Here is a 13,393-nt window from a genome sequence, read left to right on the forward strand (position 1 = left end):
TTTATGTTTTGTACAATAAAAAAGTTTGTATTTTCGTGCTATTGTTTCCAACTCTATAATCCCTGGTTCTCTCTATAGATATTTGTAGATCTATTTATATGATTGTCCATCTTTGAAGTTCTAATTTTTATGTTTTTGTTATTTAATGCAGAGGACCATGTAATTCTTCCTAATGGCCTAAAGGTTAGTTATTTCTATAGTCCTATCACAGAAGTTTGATTGTGGTATGCTTGTGTAATTGAATAATATTAAAATTACATTTTTGTAAATATGTGGATTGTAATCCTAACAATGTTGGGAACAATCAGGATTTTAAAACCTTAAATGAGTTCTTTTCTTTCTTGTGCTTTAATTGAAAATTGAAAGAATGTCATCTACATAAATGAATTAACTGAAATAATCTCGTGGAAAAAACTGCAATGCTTGAGGAGTAGATTTCATTTTCAGATCCAAAACCTTTTGATTTTGTATTGTAGACTGTTCAATGGAGGTTGTGGTTGATGAACTATTTACGAAGGATTCTTATTTTTTATTTTGTAATTTAGTTTGTTACCTATTATGGATATTGTCTATAATATTGGAAAATCTAATATGTAAAGATAAAACTAATACCAATATTGTTGAATCAATATGATGTGTGTTTCATGACAAAGAGTAATACACGTTAAATATAGAGAAAATTAGCCCTTTTCAAAGGAAGGAATTTGTTAGGAAAAAACAAAGCATTTTATTTCAAAGGAAAGAATAGTTGAATGTGTTGTGGTCCCACTTTTTGTTTTGTATTATGAATCCAATTAACGAAATGTAATTTTCATCAAATGTTCATTTTTCTGTATTTATTTTTATTACTAGTATTATTATTATTATTATTATTATTATTATTATTATTATTATTATTATTATTATTATTATTATTATTATTATTATTATTATTATTATTATTTTGTGTTATCAATTCTAATTGCAAGTTACAATGTTTAAAGGAAAGCATGTTGCTCTCATTATGTAAACAGTGAGCACTAACAAGATGAGTGTCTACATTAAGACATGTAGTAGAGGTGATCCAGATTAATATCTTATATTTTTTCTATGTATTTTATATTTAACAAGAAATGATATCAATTTGTGCAGATACTTCATGCTTCTAGTGGACATCAACGAGTTAGGGAATCTTTCGGTGATGACATCGATGACAATGAGTTGTTGGTTTCTCCCTCTAGCCAATGAGCGGGTATCTTTGTTATATAATGCAATATATTAAATCAATTGGATTAATGTTTTTGTATTTGCCTTGATATATTCAATCTTATAAATGTGATATATTCAAGCTTATTGTTATGGATCTTTCCCTGATGACACTACTTTGTTGGAATGCTAAATTTCCCTAATGACACTACCTTGTGTGCATTTCATGTGCTTTATACAAAAGTTTCATTGGAAAAACTGTGAAAAGGAATTGTGCAAGTACTCTTGTCAATACATTCCATCACTAGAACCATCAACTACACTCCACCCTCCCTCAATTAAAACAAAGCAACACCATGGCTAACTCAATTAAAGCAACACCATGGCTAACTCAATTAAAGACGAGTAGAGAATCTTGATTGCTTTATAGATTTTATGTACATATAACTTGAAAATGTATGTCTATTAACTTTCTTAACACATATGTATGTATCGTGGCGGACCGAAGGGGTGGCGAAGGGAGGTTAGGGCCCCTTCTAAGCTTCAAATTTTGTTTATAGTTCTATTACACATGACACTTAAATTTGGGTGTTATTAGGAATTGGCCCCCCAAAGAAGCAAAGAGCCATCAATTGTCCCAGTTAAGATTCTAATATCTCTTTGTGTAGTTTGTCATATGCATCTTTGATTTGAATATGGCTTTCTGGAGGTGGATGGTTAAACATTGTTTTTGGAGGAAGAGACTTGTCAATGTATATATTTAGACTTTTGTGAAATACTTTTGATATTGATAGAGGTTGTATCTATAGCAGGTAACTTTATTTTAGCTTGAAGAATTATGAATATTTAACTGTAGAGATTTAATTGGTTTTGTGTCTTTGTTCATCTTCACTTGGCCCTTGAGAAATTACATGCTTTTGAATTATTTTTTTATTTGGTTATGTAAGGTGCTTTAATGGCAGTTCCTCTCACTTACAGTTTTCATATTTTGAAAGACTCTTGTGGTGCTTTTGTTCTTTCCCACATGTTCTTTCATATCAGCCGACTCTTTTCACATGGTAAGAATCTCTTTATTCTTGCTTTTAGTTTTAAATTTATTTCATTGCTACTTTAATAGTTACTGGAAACTGATATTTTATACTGTTGCTTCTTTTTTTTTTTTAAACTTGTAGACTTGGATAAAAAAAAAATTGTATCGATGTTCCTTTTTGTTATGAATACTTCGGTGTGGTTAGTTAGCTCAGCATGTTGATTAGCACTGAATGTGGTATAAAGATCCAGTTTCTAACAAGAACAAAAAATGTGTCTAGTTTCTAATGAGAGCATGTATAATATCTCAAAAATCTTAGATATTTCACGATAACAATATCCTTGCCTTCCTAATGTTAACCTTCATAATGAAGCATATACTTTTGATGATTTATATGTGGATGGGGCCATTTCATGTTCCTATAGTGAGGAGAAATTTGATGGAAGTGAAGGTTCCGACGATGATTTAAGGCCAACAAATGGACATGGATGATTAGCCCCTTCACCAAAAGTGACTAGTGACCATTTTTTTATATTTTTTATAGACGTGATGTAATTTGGATGGCTTCTTTATGGAGGATGTTATGTGGATGCAAATTTGATTTTGGTAATCCATGTATGTGTAGATTATTGATGTGTAAGGTTGTAAATTTGATTTTGGATGCCAAACTATTCGGCACAAAATGCATTCATATTGCAAGAGTACAGAGCAATTGATTGTGTACCATTGCCAGCCAAGTTTAAACAATACAAATTTACTCCAATTGGTTGTGAGATTGTAACATGCCTAGTGTCTAATAGATTCACTATGAATCAATTGTAAACAATATTCAAGCAAATTATACAAGGATGCCAAACTTTGGCATTATTTTTTTTTCCTGTTTGTCATGGCCATGGGCTCCAAAATGGATTGGCCAATTGATTGGTGTTTCCACTTTTATAGCGATCCCGGGTTTACCCTTGTTGTACAGTGATCCGGACATGTGTCCGTGAATGTTGGTAGTTGTTTCTTTCCTAGTTTGCATCCTCTTTACTTTGTATTTTGAGTTATGGGATGTGTTGGGCAGGTTTGTTACAGGTTGGTTGTGCTTGGGAGCCTAGTGTTGCTGCCCAGATTTTTGGTCCTTCGCTCGAGCGAGGAGTTTGTCGCTCGAGCGAGAGTAGTGTTGCCCCGGTTCTGGACCTGAGAGTTGTAGTTTCTGGCTCGAGCGAGCTTTTCGTGGCTCGAGCGGTCTGGGTTTTTCTTCGCTCGATCGAGAACTTCTTGGCTCGAGCGAGAGTTTTCTGTGTCTGGTCGCTCGAGCGACCAATCCTTCGCTCGAGCGAGAGTGTTTTATATCAGCGGACAGCAGCGTCTAAAACATCACTTTTTCACTTCTTTTCTTTGAGCAAACCCTTAATCCGACACTCTCTCTCTCTAAAATTATTTTCTCTCTAAGATTTGATCTCCCTAGAGTGTGAATCTAGCCTAGGGCCTTTGTTAAAAAGATAGAGGGTGTTGAGAGCTTCGATTTAATCTGAAAAAGTTGGGATTTGGAGCACGTTGATCTTCGAGTCTTCATCTCCTTTTTGGCTCAAACTTCGAGGTAGGGATATCCTACTCCTCTCTATGGATTTTGTCTTTGAATTTTAGTATTTTGAGATGTTGGGCTTGGTTTGGTAATTTTGTGAAAGTTTGGGGCTTTTGTGTAATTTTACAAAAGTTGGGGTTTTGTTCATAATAAACCTAGATGCATGTTTGGAATAGAGAAATGGAATTAATGTTGAATCATTGATGAAAATGGGACCTAAGGGTTGAAATGGTAATTATGGAAAATGGCCTAATTACATTGTTTAATTAATTGGGATAATTAATTGAGAAGAATGAGGAATGAAATGTTGATTGAATATCTATTGTGCGTTTATTTTCTGTTTAGAAATAACTGCTTTGGGCTATCGGTGGAGGATAGTCGTGATTGTTGTAGACAATGCATGATGATTAGGTAAACTGAAACTAATCAATGAAATGTGTCATGGAACTTGACGGTTAATTGAATACATTAATTGTATGTATTGTATGATTGTATATAGAACCAATGTATTTATATACGTTATGTGTAGAGGAGGAGATAGGGGATGTACTCCGCGGTTTAGGGGAAGATAGGGGATGTACCTCTAAACCGGATAGGTATTGGGAGGAGATAGGAGATGAACTCCGTAGACAGAGCTCATATGCTTGTCTAGAGAAGTGAAGATAGAGCTCATATGCTTATCTTTGTGAAGTGTGGGTACAGCTTGTATGCTTATCTGTGGATATTGTTGATATACATATCTGTTGTAGAATGTGGATACAGCTTGTATGCTTATCTGTGGATATTGTTGATATACATATCTGTTGAGAATGTGGATATAGCTTTTATGCTTATCTGAATGTGAGATATAGTTTTTATACATATCTGTGGAAATAATGATAGAGCTAGCATGCTTATCTGTTGAAAAAGGGAAAAATGAAAAGTAATTGGGACTTGTAAGTCGTTGACATAAATATGTAATTTATGTGATTGTATCTGTGTTGACCAACTATCAATTGCTAATGTTTTAGTCATTGTTCATGGTTGGTTTAGCGTATTTCTACTGGGCTGTGGCTCACCCTATATGGGAATATCATTTTCAGGTGCAGGAAGCATGCCACCTCCAAGGACATAGCTGGGAGGCTAGTGGCGGGCATAGTTTTGTTGTTGTACTTTTGATGTATTACATGTAATTTCAAGCCAAGGGCTTAATATGTAAACGAGTTAGAACTCTTTGTTGAATCCAAGTGTTAACTTGGAAAGTTGTAAGCCCGTAGGGCATTTTGTTATGAGGTTAACATGCAATACTTATGTAATGGAACTCTAATGAATGAAAGAATGTGGTTAGTTTATATGTAAATGTATGTCTTATTAGATGGGTTTATTGTTGTTATTTTGAGGGCGTTACAACTTTCTTGCAAGAATTGATTGACTAATGGGTCCCCAATCAATTTCAAATCGATTGGAAAATGCACTGCCTTGATAGAAATCAATTGGCCAATCCCTCGGCCATAATCCAAATAAAAGCCAAAAGCCAAAAGCCAAAATCTTGAGTGTTTAGTCAGGCCGTGGGCTTTCAAATTTGAAATGAATATGATAACAAGGTTTGAAGTTAACAAACTGTACCATTTACAATCTCCTCATAAAGTACTATTTAATACATCAAGCACAATACATCATATTTCAAACATCAAAGCAACTTATCCTCATTGACAATTTTCAAAAATTTGAGAAAAAAAAAATGCAAAAAAAGAGAGGCAATTTGCTACTATATTTTAAACAATAAACAACCTGGCAAGGTTATATTTACCAAAACATCAACCATAAGTATTTTTGTATACACGAAACATATCATACTAAGCTCCCAAATGTAAGCAAAAAGTGTTCATAAACAGATTGGGACAACCACAAAACCCATAACATATTCAACTATTAGTTTAGTCTAAGCATAGAAAAACAATGAAAAGGCCAAGGTCAAGGCTCCTTAGAAAATTCATCTCTATCTTCAACATCTTCTGTTCTCAACCCTTCTTCATCTCTCTCATCATCATCTTTTCCCAACTCTTCTTCATGTTCCTCATCCTCACCTTGTCCTCCATCCTCATGAGGGGTATCTACATTTTTTTTGTCAATTCATGCAATGTCACTTACACAGATTTTAGTTCCTCGAGCATCTAGACCTGCCTTTTGTCCATACAAGCTTGGGTGTTTTCCAACCGCTTCACCACATCAGGGACCTTACCAATCCGAATGGCTATACCTGCTAAAGAGGACAAAATAGAAGTCATGGGTTAGTGCAGTTTCAAAATTGAATGCATGTTGATTTTTTTTTTTTTTTTTTTTTTTTTTTTTTTTAAATTGTGATGGTGGGTTTTGTGCAATTGGTATTTGTATTCTTTGCTACTGTAGGTTCAGTGTAGATTCATAGTCATCCAGAGATGGTGCAAATTTGAACAATGGTAAACACAGCCACCCAACACCCTACTACATCAAAGAATAAAACAAGCAGGCCCTCAAAAATCTTAGATGGTGCCCAAACCTCTGCCACTCTCATAGTACCTGATCTGACTCAGCTTAGAGACCAAGTCCTGCACAGAATAATTGTGTATATGAGAAGGTAATTTATATGTGAATTGGGCCGAGCTGGGTAATGGGCCCTTCATTGGGCACGGTAAGAAGAGCTGGATGAAAGGGGCTTGAAGTTAGCCCTGCCCAGAAAGCCCTATTGTTATCCCGGTCCAGAGAGGCTTATTGTTATCCCGGTCTGGGAGAGATTCGTGGATAGCTCGGTCACTACACTCAGAATTAGCCCGGTCGTGGCATGTTGCGGTTAGCTCGGTCAAAACCTTGCTATTTCTTAGCTCGGTCCAAACACACCATGGTTTGTAAAGGAGAAGCCGAGGTAAGAGTAGTGAATTCAATAAACCGAACTGGCTTTAGTTCGGTCTACTCTGCGGCTCAGCACAGCCATGCTTACCTTGGTTATATTGGGATCCGACCATGGTAAAACCATTTCACTTGGTTTAAGTAGTGAGAGGGGTGTTGAAGGATAAGCATTGTCTTTCAGGAATGTGACTCCTAGGAGGATTCTACAGAGAGGAGTAAGAGTCCTACTAGGATTGTGCCACACGAAACCTATAAAAGCTCACAGCATCACCAATGGAGAGGTAACACAACTTTGATTCTTGAATTCACAGAGCTTTTTGTCTATTTGTCTATTTTGCTGACTTAGGCATCGGAGAGGTATCCGGCACACACCCGCCGGCTAGCTCACGTTTGTGCTTTCAGGGAGTAAAGTGACGACGTACGGAGGAGCGCAATCTTGATCAACAGGATTATACGAGAAGGTTTATTTCTTTCCCGTACAATTGGCGCCGTCTGTGGGAATATCAGACAAAGAACAAAACCTCTTGATCAAGTTTCCCTCATTGAATGGCGCACAACGAAGATTTGCCGTAGTCCACCATTGACGGACAAACCCCAGAGGGGGGTGAGAGGCGCGAAGGATTGCTCTCTATCTCTCCTATGGCGGACTTAGAGCCCTAGCAACAGAATCCCCAGAGGGATACAAGGGGGAGGCGGATCAACAGCCCTTGTCGCTCTCGCTCACAAAGTCCTGAAAGGCAAAGGCGAAGAATCGACCTTCAAGCTTTGGAGGATCGCGTAAAAGAGCAAGATGAACTGATAAGGAAGATGGCGGCGGACATAGAGACCATGAAGCGCCAGATCAAGGGAAAAGAGGTGGCGACGGGAGAGGGGCGCAAAGGCAATACGCCTCCTCGCCACTCTGAAGATCGTGGTAGGCATATCACGCCATCGCAAGCAGAGAGTAGAAGCCTCAGGACAGACAACACTCAATCAAGGACTTCCAGAACTCGTTACTCCAGGTCTGAGAGAACGAGATCATTGAGTTCTTACACTGAGGGAAGTACCTATCGACCCTCACACACGCACCAGACATCATCTAGGCAAACGGAGTTGCCTAGATCGTCCGACTTATGGACTGTGCTTGAAGAAAGGGCGCGACAGAAGGAGGATACCAGGGCACGCGACCCACACAGAGTTTCAGTCCTTCAGCGGTTGGCTCCTCGGATGCATGGAAGCGTTGAGGTTGGAATGCCAATACCGCACCTTGCCTACGAACCAACAGATAAAGCGTTGGCAAGACTACATAGCTCGCCGTTCGTTCCGGCGATTGAGAACGCACCATTACCCTCAGGCTTCATCCAGCCTAAATTTACCACGTACGAAGGAAAGACAGACCCTTACATGCACCTAAGCCACTTTCGCCAGGTTATGGCAGTGTACCGGCGGAACAAAGCTTTGATGTGCATCCTATTCCCATCTAGCCTTGGCGACCTAGGTTTAACCTGGTTTGAAAGGCTACCAGAAGGCAGCATAGCCTCTTGGGCGCAATTAGCGGAGGCGTTCGTGACAAGATTCAGAACGAACACCAAGACGCCAGTGGAGATTGATCAGCTACTCTCCATCGACATGGGCAACAAAGAAACATTAAGGTCCTACAACAGTCACTACTGGGAGACATTCAACCAGATAGGGGACTGCCCCACCAATCTCGCCATCGCACAGTACAAAAGAGGACTTCCAGTCAGAAACAGATTGAGGGATTCGATTACAATGACTCCACCCCTCACGATGGAAGCCTTGATGGAAAGAGTGCACCAACATATTCGGGTGGAGGAAGATGGCGCCCGTGCCAAGGCAAAATCTGGTGTGACAGCAACACCAGAAAAGAAGACTACGGCAAAGGTCAATACAGTAGAACGTCAAAGCAAGAATGGACGAGACAGGCGAGATAACGAAGAGGACCGAGATAAAAGATGGTTGAGAGTCCGCACTGACATCACCACGGTATTCAAGAAACCAATCTACCGAATTCTCAGTGAGATACGCGATGAACCATTCGTCAAATGGCCAGCTAAATTGGGAGAGGCTCAAAAGGACTACGACGAAAGATCACAGTGCACCTTCCATAAAGAAAAGGGGCACCGCACTGAAAATTGTACACCATTGAGACAGCATCTAGAGGAGTTGGTGGCAGCCGGTCACCTGGACAAATACATTGAAGGAGGGGCGCAGCCAGCCCCCTAGAATGACAACCACCCGAACGGAATGCCAATCGACGCCCCACCCAAGGCGTGATAAACGTAATACATGGGGTATGCGAACCTGAGCGCGTATGTGAGCTCAGGGGCATGATCAAAAAGGCTGAGCACTTAAGGGAGGTTCTAAGTGCACAACCCACAATCAAGAAAGGAAGAACAGAGGCCACCAATGTCATCTCTTTTTCAGACAGAGACTTGGCGAGGATATACTGCCCTCGCAACGACGCGCTGGTCGTCACACTTTGCGTCAAGGATTATGACATCAAGCGGATTTTGATAGACCAAGGTAGCTCGTGTGAGATAATGTACCACGACACCTTCAAACAACTGAAATTGGAGGAAAAAGACTTGGCACCAGCTGTATCCCCCCTGATCGGATTCAACTCAATGCCAGAGTGGCCAGTCGGCAAGATTATCCTTCCAGTCAGGGCAGGAAGCGTGACAAAACAAGTGAAATTTTGGGTGTTGAAGGTCCCTTCCACTTACAACATAATCTTGGGAAGAACATGGTTGCATGCCATGCGAGCGGTAGCTTCATCCTACCATCAAGTAATGCGATTCCCCAATGAAGCCGGGGTAATTGAAGAGGTCTTTGGAGACCAAATTATGTCCAAGCAATGCTTTGTCACAGTTAATGGCAGCCGCGCTGCCAAGGGATATGTTCATTCGGTGGAAGAACCTGAGAGCAATGAACTGTTCGCAGATGTCGGTAAAGCAGCTAATCAAAAAGCGGTGGAAGACTTGGTAGAGGTAAGAATAGATGAAAAGAACCCGGATAAGTTCTTTTTGCTCGGTTCGTCGTTGTCCAGCATTGAGAGATTAGAGGTCTTGGAATTCTTGACCTCTAACATCGAAGTGTTCGCCTGGACGCCCTACGACATGCCAGGCATTGATCCAAACTTCATTTGTCACCAACTCAATGTCCACCCATCCGCCAGACCAACCATTCAGCGCACTCGCAGATTGACACTCCACCACGCCAAGATAGTGGCGAAAGAAGTGGGAAATCTGCTAAAGGCAGGAGCTATCAGAGAGGTGCACTACCCCAGATGGATTTCCAACACAGTCGTGGTGCCAAAGAAGAATGGCAAATGGCGTGTCTGCGTCGACTATAAGACAGTCAACAAAGCATGTCCAAAGAATAACTTCCCCCTACCACGGATAGATCAACTGGTAGACCTAAGGGCGGGGCACAACTGACTTAGCTTTATTGATGCGTACAGAGGCTACCGTCAGATCGCCATGTACGAACCAGACCAGGAGGTCACGTCCTTTACAACTCCAAGAGGACTGTATTGCTACAAGGTCATGCCTTTTGGCCTAAAGAACGCAGGAGCAACATTCCAGAGAATGGTCACCAAGATGTTTGAGCCGTTGTTAGGCAGAACAATGGAGGCTTACATCGACGACATGGTGGTCAAGAGCAAGGATGAGAACGACCATCTAAGGGACCTAGGTGAGATGTTCCAGATTCTGAAGAGGCACAAGTTGCGCCTTAATGCATCTAAGTGCGCGTTCGGTGTAGGATCTGGCAAATTCCTGGGCTTCCTAGTGACCAACCGAGGTATAGAGGCAGACCCTCCTAGATCAAAGCTATTCAGGATCTGGAGAGGCCTAACTCAGTAAAAGAAGTGTAGCATCTCACCGGCATGGCAGCTACACTCAACCGATTCACTAGCCGGTCGTCAGACAGACTACGACCATTTTTTCAAGCATTAAAAGCCAAGTTCGAGTGGGACGAAGAATGTGACCACGCTCTGGAAAACTTGAAAGAATACATGTCTTCTCCACCACTGCTTGTCACCCCAATACTTTGAGAAGAACTCTTCCTGTACCTGGCAGTCTCTCAGCACGCAATTAGTGCAGTGTTGGTCCGTGCGGAAGGAATCCAACATCTACCCATTTTTTATGTCAGCAAGACATTACTGGGCGCCAAAACAAGGTACTTGCCATTGGAAAAACTGGCCTTGGCCTTGATGATGGCCTCAAGGAAGTTGTCGCACTACTTTCACGCCCACACCATAGTTGTCCTCACAGCTTTCCCATTAAAAGCTTTGTTTGAGAGGGCGAACTTTTCTGGGCGAATCTTGAAGTGGGCAGTAGAGTTGGGACAATTCGACATCAAGTTCCAACCTAGAACCACGATAAAGGCCCAAGCTTTGGCAGAATTTGTCGCAGAATTCACTCCAGGAAGTCATCATATCTGCCCAGTCGACCTGACTGACACAATCGAACTAAGGATAGAAGTTGACGCTGGAATAGCACAACCCCTAGTGCAGGATACTCAGTCAGACCCCAAGGCAGACCAGAGTAAAGAAAGCAAGGAAGAAGCGAACCATGCTACACCAAGCCAAGACTCACCAACAAATAAAAACTTGGTACAATCAGATAGTGAGGGGCAGACAGTAAGCATGGACCTTGAAGAAAACACCAGCAACATTCTTGACCCCACAGCATCATCTGACCCCTCTACTTGCTGGAAGTTGTTCGTTAGAGAAATGTGGAAGCTCTTCATAGATGGAGCATCCAACCAGCACGGCGCAGGACTTGGTATAGTCCTCATCTCACCAGACGGCCTAGTTGTGGAGCAAGCAGTCAACCTTGGCTTCCCAGCATCAAACAATGAAGCAGAGTATGAAGCGCTTCTTGCAGGTCTCAAATCAACATTCTACATGAAGGCCACCGAGCTAATGGTTTACAGCGACTCATAACTGGTGGTAAACCAAATTTCAGGCGACTACGAAGCAAAGGATGACAGAATGGCTAAGTACCAAGACTTAGTCAGAAAAGAGATCAAGAAATTTGAAGTAGTAAGGATAGAACAGATTGGCAGGGAGGAAAACAGCAGAGCAGACGAACTAGCAGGCTTTGCTTCAATGGCAAATACATCCATCCCTCATCCGCTGCTAATCGACTACCTACCAAGACCAAGCATTGAAGACCCCGAAGCAGAAGAGGTATGTTGCGCCGAACTAGGCCCCTCATGGATGGATCCCATCATATGTTCTTAAAAGACGGCGTTTTACCGGAAGAAAAGAAAGAAGCCAACAAAATTAGAGCAAAGTCGCAGCGATTTTGGCTCTCCCCTTCTATGGCATTGTACAAAAAGTCATTCTCATGACCTTATCTAAAGTGTGTTCACCCTAGCAAAGTGGAAGCATTCTTGTTCGAGATACACGAAGGTGTATGCGGAAGCCACCAAGGAGGAAGATCGTTAGCTTATAGAGCCATTTTGCAAGGATACTGGTGGCCATACATGCAGGCAGACTCGGAGAAGTATGTGAAGAAGTGCGAGAAATGTCAGAAGTTCGCACACCAAATACATCAACCAGCCAGAGAGCTCCTACCATTGACCAGCCCATAGCCCTTCGCAATGTGGGGCTTGGACATAGTAGGACCACTTCCAACAGCACCCGGAAACAGGAAGTTCTTTCTCGCAGCAACAGACTACTTCACAAAGTGGGTGGAAGCAGAAGCATTGGCATCAATCAAGGAAAAAGATGTGAAGAAGTTCGTCTAGCAGAATATCATTACTCGGTTCGGTATACCTAAAGCCCTAATATCAGACAACGGCACTCAGTTTGATGGCAGAATCTTTAGAGGCTTTTGTAAAGAATACAAGATAGAGTTCTACAATTCTACACCGGCATATCCCCAAGCAAATGGCCAAGCAGAAGCATCAAACAAGGTTGTCTTGGATAGATTGAAGAAGAGGTTAGAAAAAGCAAAAGGCAAGTGGGCTGAGGAATTGCCCCATGTTCTGTGGGCTTACCGTACCTCACCTCGGCGATCAACTGGAGAGACACCATTCTCTTTAGCCTATGGCATGGAGGCAGTAATCCCACTAGAAGTTGGCCTCCCCACAATTAGAAGCGAAAATTTTGATTCCGGACTTGAATGGAGAAGCCATAGCATTGGGGCTCGACCTCGCCGAAGAAAGAAGAGAAAGAGCACTGATTCACATTGCCTCATACCAACAAGAGTTATCCAAGAAATACAACAAAACAGTGCATCCAAGGCAATTCAAGATCGGAGATCGGGTACTACGCAAAGTGATGGGAAACACCGTGGTACCAGGAGATGGCAAGTTAGGGCCTTATTGGGAAGGACCTTACAAAGTGGTCGGATTAGCTGGCAAAGGGGCATACCACTTAGAAGATGAGGACGGCAAAACAATTCCCAGGCCATGGAACACTGCCAATCTCAAACTATTTTATTTTTAGCCTTTCTTCAGAATACTTGTAATTTTTCTTTTCCCTAATAAAACAAGTAGTTTTCTTTTCAGCATAAGTGTTTTATTCTATAAAAATTGTTTTAGTAAGTTAGGGGCATTGAAAACATGATTGGCTGGAAAAACCAACACCCTTCCTAAGCCCAGGATAAGGATCCAGGCTGCAGGACGTTTGGTCGGAATAACCAAACACTTTATTCTAAGATGGAAGGAACAAACCAATTTAGAGGTTGGCTGGATTAAACCAACTCTTAGTACTCTTCAGCCGAGGT

At 41.3% G+C, this 13,393-nt stretch overlaps 1 protein-coding gene across 1 annotated transcript in view; it reads left to right on the forward strand.

The window, feature by feature from the left end:
- LOC114257538 (uncharacterized) overlaps window positions 1-2,978 on the forward strand; it is a 76,686-nt gene extending 73,708 nt beyond the window's left edge. Inside the window, exons 6-8 of the mRNA XM_082916862.1 lie at window positions 1,132-1,231; window positions 2,164-2,243; window positions 2,641-2,978. Coding sequence (XP_082772988.1) covers window positions 1,132-1,231; window positions 2,164-2,243; window positions 2,641-2,707 — 247 coding nt within the window. The 3' untranslated portion in view covers window positions 2,708-2,978. The remainder of the gene's footprint in view (window positions 1-1,131; window positions 1,232-2,163; window positions 2,244-2,640) is intronic.
- Window positions 2,979-13,393: the final 10,415 nt, after the last annotated feature.

Source organism: Camellia sinensis, chromosome 2 (assembly GCF_055761805.1).
Source record: "Camellia sinensis isolate YWXY chromosome 2, ASM5576180v1, whole genome shotgun sequence".
NCBI classification, from domain to species: Eukaryota; Viridiplantae; Streptophyta; class Magnoliopsida; order Ericales; family Theaceae; genus Camellia; species Camellia sinensis.